This window comes from Cyprinodon tularosa, unplaced genomic scaffold (genome assembly GCF_016077235.1).
Source record: "Cyprinodon tularosa strain WSP-4 unplaced genomic scaffold, ASM1607723v1 ctg1254, whole genome shotgun sequence".
Taxonomy (NCBI): Eukaryota; Metazoa; Chordata; class Actinopteri; order Cyprinodontiformes; family Cyprinodontidae; genus Cyprinodon; species Cyprinodon tularosa.
In genome coordinates, this window is record NW_024038064.1 from 155,891 (window position 1) to 162,768 (window position 6,878).

A 6,878-nucleotide genomic window follows, 5' to 3' on the forward strand; every position below is an offset into this window, starting at 1 on the left:
ACTGTATTTTTTTGTGTAATGAAACATTTCAGGAATTCTGAGTGAAAAACCAGTCAAACCAGTGAAACACGTGGTGAAAGGCGCTTATTGCAGCTGGAACTTTGTAAGAAAATGACGGACTTGATTTTAACCCAGGTTCATATTTGCCAAGTCCACACTGACTGCCATCCATCAGGGGCCGTACCTCCTGATCGCCGTCTCCAGGGGACCAGGTTCATCTCTCCTCTTCCTCCTCGCTGTTCAAGCAGAGCAAAAAACAGCAGCGGCTTCAATTCCCCCCATAGATGCGATTCAGAGGGAAAAAAGGAATGAGTCCAGTGGAGCAGCACGCTGCGCAGCTTCTTTGCAAAATGAATACTTTTTAATTTGTCTGCCAGGGATGGCCCTGGGCCCCAGGACAATGTTGATGGATGATGTTTTAATGCTGCTGAATGTTATTTTTACCGAACAGGGAAAACTATAAATTTTTACTTCATTGGCAGTGATTGTGCCCCATGCATACAAGCTCGCCGGCTGCGCGATGCCCATGAATAATCGCCTCTCGGAGCAGATGTTGCTCCGCAGAAACCAATTCCTCGGATAAGATTTGCACAAGATTAATTGTCTACAGCTGTTTCATGGGCCGCTGCAATCTTAATACATTTATGATAAGTTTAAAAGCTCAGCAGCGGCAGCGCAGCCTCCCGAGTGAGGAGTCGCTTTATTCTTACATCTGGATTCATATCCTCTGTCAGATTCATCATTAGCCTTTATGCAAGACGACTAAGAAGCTGGCTGTCATTACCACAGGACATGCAACAGTGTCTGCTCTTTCTTCTCCCGCTCTTCAGGCCCATATTTTCATCTCTGCTCTCTTTCACTGACTGAATTATTCAGATATGTGCAAATGAGTTGTTTTCATTTTTCTCCCCGGGATGTGGAAATTGAAAGTGACCCAGTGTGACCCCCATCTATTACTCAAGCTAAATTGCAGTGAGTGTGCAGTGTGGATCATTGTAGCCATGCAGGGCTTTGTTAACCGCCGTGCCTTGACCTTGCTCTCGGCGCGGCTTCTGCAGCAGGGTGGAAGAATCACCGCGTTACGACCCGCGCTCCCCGCTTTTATGGGGCCCCATTTGAATATTCTTGGCAGAACAAAGGCAATCATGTTCGGGGTACGGGGCCGGGTCAGGGGGTGGCGCTCAGGCACAGGTTCGGGCTGAGGTTTGGAACACCCGCTTGATGGTCAGAGTTCCTCCACTGCTCTCTGTGCTCCTTTCACTCCTCCTTGGATCATTTAAAACCACAGAACATCTCTGCTGTGATGACACAGCCTCCATTGTTTCTGACGCCGTTGATTTGATCCAGTTCTCCATCTCTCCCTGTTAACAGAACAGGAACACCTTAAAGCAGCTTTGGTCACGTAGGCAGAAACAGTCTTCTAACTCTGTGAAACAGGAATGTATTGTCAGATCGGATCCGTATCGTCATGTGCAAGCAGATATTCTCTAGGTACCCATAAATAAAGTAATTATGGTAGTAAAAGTACGTATTTCTATCCTTAAATCACTAAAGAATGTTAAACTACATCTTTGAAAATTTGTTATGACTTTTCTGCAGGGCCGGATTTAGGAGGATGGGGGCCCCTGCGCTGGAGTCAGCATGGGGGCCCCTGGGCTAGAGTCAAAAAAAAAAAAAAAAAAAAAAAAAAAAAAAAAAAAAAAAATATATATATATATATATATATATATATATATATATATATATATATATATATATATATATATATATATATATATATATATATATATATATATATATATATAGTATGTGTTTGTTTTGTTTTAGAGGATGAGCAGAAAATGACCGAACAGTAAGTTTTGACAACTTACAACTTTAATAAGCCAGTTGTCACAAACTACAAACAACTCTGGAGGAAATAAATGTAAAAAAAAAAGTACTTCTCTGCCAGTCAGACAGAACATGGATATAAACAATATAAAAGAGATCAGGCATACTGTAGTTTTCAGAAAATATCCTGACCCAGGTAAGTCCAAAGTGCTGTCAAGTCCAAAGCAGAGGTGGACATGAACATGAACAATTTTCATCTTCTAGACCAAGGTTTTTACAGAGAAATTTTGAAAAATATGAAGAACCAAATACAGATTTCCATTTATTAATGACACTTTTGCATTTAACTTCTTTGTAGGAACCCGAACCACAAACACAACCTACATTTACTCAAACGCAAACCAAATAAGAAAACAATACTAAACCTTGAAAAGTTTGAAACTTTGTGCATGTGCATTATAAGACAGGCTCAATCTTTGTTTTGTATCTACAATCATTTAAATTTTTACTTTAATTTAGCAGATAAACTTTAAAAAAGACCAAGTTTGTTTTCAAATTATTTTACAGCCCCAAAGTTCTTTTGAGATAATTTTAACCCTCATGTCAGAAAGTTTGGACACCACTGCCCTAACCAGTAACACCAAGCCCTTTCAGTAATGAGTGAAAGGGTTATCAGACATTTAAGCTTAGTCTGATATGAAATTTGAAAAGTTGCCCACTTTTCTGGATTTTTTTACTGCAAATTCCTTGACAAGATCACTGAAGTCCAGCTTTCTCACTAGATCACTCTCAATAGACATGAGAGTCAAATGGTTCAGTCTTTCTTGTCCCATTGTGGATCTGAGTCTATTTTTAACTATTTTAAGCTTGGAGAATGATCGCTCACCACTTGCATTTGTGACAGGAAATGTCAGGTAAAGCCTGAAAGCAATATCCACATTTGGGAAGATGTCCTGCAGTTTCTTTTCCCTAATGAATTGTAAAAGCAATCGAGCAGATGTGATGCCTTTATCACGAATAAAATCTTTAAACTGGACAATTTCTTCCACAAAGTCCATCTCCAAGTCAGCTGAATATTTACTTTGGAGATGAGATGCTTTGTTTCTTAGCTCTGGAACAGTAACACCAGAAATATTGTTCAGGAAGCCAAAAGTGTTGTTGAGGTTATCATATGCAATATACCTGCGATTGATTTCAGAAAGCAATCTGTCAACAACCACCAAAAAAACACTGGTGGAGAACTTTTGTTGAGCTGATAAGTCAACCTCTGAGGTGGCGCTCTCTCCAAAAAATGGTTTCGGAGTCTTTGATCTTCGACCAGTAACTCTGTAAGCTTGTGAAACTGTTGGAGACAACTTCTTTGCTTGAGACTCAAACCTATCAAATTGATCTCTCAGACCTCCAATGTAGTCCCGCAAGGATCCCACCAAATCCACAGCTGTACACAAGTCCAGTTCCACAGACTGCAAAGCTGCACTTGCTTTTTCAAAGCGCTGTAAAATGCTATGCCAAAATGTACACATAAAAGCTGTTTCAAGCTTGTCCATTTTTTTATCAAGTGATCTTGCTTCATTTCTTATTGCTGCATTTTGGTTTGTGTCATTTACAATATTCTTCAATGATTTTTGAATGTTTGCATAGTTAATATGCACTGCCTGTGTGGCATCTGCATGTGCAGCCCATCTAGTGTTCGAAAGGGACTTCAATGTTTCAATGCGCTTGTTTGCATTAGGCTGCAGTCCATCTGTTACCACCTTCCACCTTGCTGTCGACTTGGAGCAAAAATTAAATAAGTTTTGCACAAACTGGAAAAAATCAGCTGTCTCAAAACAGCAGTTAACACTATTAACTCCAACCAAATTCAGGGTATGTGCAGCACATGGAACCCATTCAACTAGTGGGTTGAGTTCTTTTATACGTGCTTGTAGTCCTTTATATACTCCTGACATGTTGGCAGCATTATCATAGCATTGCCCCCTGCAGTTTGCGATATCAATCCCCATCTCTTCCAAAACCTTAAGTACAGACGCACATAAAGCTTCCCCAGTATGACTTTCAATTGGTAGAAACTTCAGAAAGCGTTCCTGCGAGTGTCCTTCAGGTGACACATATCTTAACACAAATGTTAACTGATCAACATGTGCCACATCTGGCGTGGAGTCAACAGAGACTGAGAAGTATTTTGCCATTTTTACTTCACTCACTATTTCTGATAGAACACGATCACCCATCAGCTGAATAAATTCCTCACATGTTTGGGAAGAAAGATATGAGGGTTTCCCTGAACCTGCATTTCCATATTTCTCTATGTGAGACTTCAGAAAAGGATCAAACTCGCTGATTAACTCCAGTATTCCCAGATAATTCCCATTATCAGTTCTTCCAAATTTGTCACTGGCTCCTCTCAGAGCCAGTCCCCTCTCTGCTAAAAACTTGACAACAGACACAACTCTTCTCAACACTTCAGTCCAATATGAACACTCAGATTCAAATTGTTTCTGCAGTTCTGTGTCTATCCTCCCACTGGCTGCTGCAAGTGAAACATATGTCAGCATAGCTTTTCTATGATGTTCGCTGTTTTCGTGCTCTCTCATGCGTTCAGTCGCGTGCTTCCAGTCACTGAAACCAGTTTCAAAGTTTGACTGAGTATTAGCATTGGTGAAAATGCGGCATGCAAAACAAAACGCAGCTCCGGTGGATGGAGAGTAAAGCAGCCACGGTCTTTCGATGTACTCACCATTTAACATCTTGCGTTTAAAGTGAGATTTGGAGAAGTGACGCTTTTGATGCTTGTACACCCGTTCTGATGCTTGAAAGCCAACATTCATATTTTGACAGCTCTCCGGTCCTCGCTCAGCCCAGTAAGCTCGCACGGACTCGTCAATTTCCCCCCAATGCGCCGGATCGGTACTGTACGGATCCACAGTCGTCTTTCCATCTGCGGAAGAAGATCCCGCTTCCACCAACTCTGACTCCACAGACGCCAGTCCAGCCACCGACTCAGTCACGGTTAAAGATTCTGGCGGGATCTTAGTGCCGGTGTTATAGCTAAGGGTTTGAGGAGCGGGGGATAATGATGTTTCTGCTCCATCTCCGCTAACAGGTTTAAAAAACCCTGTCAGTTTAGGCATTTTGTTTGTCGCCTCTTTGGTGCGATGCTCTTTTTCCTTTCTCTTCTTTCTTTTCTGCGCTCCGCTGTCATATTTTCTGTTGTCCGCCATTGTAAAATAATATTCCCTTGGCCTTGGCGCTCTTTCTCCCCAATGCGTAAGATGCGTCAAAAGTGGACCAATAACAAGCAAGCATTCATGATTGACGTTTGTCAGAACAAATTGGAACATTTTTAATCTGTGCTGTCAAAACCATCGTAGTCATTGATTAAATTCTGACACTATCCATTCACAAAAATATAAAACATCCTTCGGGGCCCCCGAAATGCCGGGGCCCCGGGCTGCAGCCCCGGTAAGCCCCTGCTAAAATCCGGCCCAGCTTTTCTGAGACAATTTGATGCTTTTTACGTTTTGTCCCTTAAGCTGCTTGTCTGACATCATGATCGGACTCAGAGAAGTCCAGCAAAATCTGATTAAACCATTTTTATCTGCATTTTTGTTGTTTCCTTTTTTAGATTATGCACTATATACCACAATGTTAACACAAAAGGAAAAAAAAAAAAAACTCAAATATGCTAGATTTATGTTTAAATCCAATGCTGAAAAGCTCCCATTTGCCACACAGATCGGGAACAGAGAGATAAACAGAAAGAATTTAAATGATTTTATTTTTCAGGAGTTACATTATTAACATTTGACAGATTATAGTCTAGTAGGTTTACAATTTTTAGGGAGGGAAAGAAATGTAATAAAGATTGTTTTTAGGAAATAAAACCAACGATGACCCTGATGTATACCTGGTTGCGCAGGTGAGCTGACGGTACGGATCGGGTATTGACATGTATGTTTGAATCTTTTTAAACATCCATTATTTGCATTGACTGTTTGTTTCCCAAAATTCCATAATGCTGCTGTGTCATCTGCAGAACATCTTGTTAGCTCCATCCAGCATCCCTGCAGGGTTCCAAGCTGGTGGACTGTTGTCTTGAACTTCTCCATGTTTCAAAGTTGTATTTTTTGTTGAGTTTTTATGGCACTAGTGGCTAATTCTTTATGAACAGTAGGCTGGAAGAGACATGCCAGATTGGATCCTGTATCGCCCGCGTCGAGGACTAAGGCCTCCATACATGGGTCATGTGGGCTAACCACTGCACCACCGAAGCACACCTTCTTTCTGCATTGTCTTCATCTTTTATGTCTACCCCAGGACCAGCTAGACCCAAACCATGGCTCTACAATAACCTCAGCATTGCTTCTAGCAGCATTTGAAGGACAGATAAAAAACCCACCCAGAGGTTGCAGTAGACCTCAGATTTTCTGGCTTCCAGGTGGGTCCCGTGCATTAAGAAACGTGGGTATCTGCGTTTTTGCTCCACCGCCTACCTGCTAGCAGCTGCCAAGGATATTAGAACCATTTTCATGCCTTAACTTTTCCAAAAAATATTGAGGAACCCTCCAGGACATCTGGTTTGCAGCCCAACTGTATTTTTGTGGTCCAGGTTGAGGGACACTGACTCTAAATGCTTGGTGGTTGGGTGTGTTACCCCAAAAGTCATTAAACCGTCTCCAAGATGACGACGCCTTTGAACTGCCTGGTTAGATTACTTTGAAATTACATTTCATTGAGAGTTTGCATTTTATCATGGAAAGCCCTCTGTTGCTCAGTGGCGCAGTGCTGCCTTGCAGCAAGAAGGTTCTGGGTTCGATTCCACGCCCGGGGTCTTTCTGCATGGAGTTTGCATGTTCTACCTGAGCATGCGTGGGTTCTCTCCAGGTACTCCGGCTTCCTCCCACAGTCCAAAAACATGACTATTGTCCTTAGGTTTGAGTGTGTGCATGAATGGTTGTTTGTCTCTGTGTTGCCCTGCGATGGACTGGCGACCTGTCCAGGGTGGACCCTGCCTCTCGCCCATTGACTGCTGGAGATAGACACCAGCA

The 6,878-nt window shown here is 42.0% G+C and overlaps 1 protein-coding gene across 1 annotated transcript; it reads right to left on the minus strand.

The window, feature by feature from the left end:
- Positions 1-1,181: 1,181 nt before the first annotated feature.
- On the minus strand, positions 1,182-5,063 carry LOC119777623 (zinc finger MYM-type protein 1-like). The gene is made up of 2 exons (XM_038276582.1): positions 3,096-5,063; positions 1,182-1,361 (listed from the first exon to the last, which is right to left on the minus strand). The coding sequence occupies exons 1-2, from the start codon at positions 5,049-5,051 to the stop codon at positions 1,182-1,184; spliced, it is 2,136 nt and encodes a 711-aa protein (XP_038132510.1). The 5' UTR covers positions 5,052-5,063.
- Positions 5,064-6,878: the final 1,815 nt, after the last annotated feature.

Bases quoted from the DNA above. Each gene is read 5' to 3' on its own strand.
- LOC119777623 (XM_038276582.1), bottom strand. From the start codon at position 5,051: ATGGCGGACAACAGAAAATATGACAGCGGAGCGCAGAAAAGAAAGAAG. The intron at 1,362-3,095 runs GTTGACTTATCA...TTCTGTTAACAG, and splicing joins GAGAGAGCGCCACCTCAGAG to GGAGAGATGGAGAACTGGAT.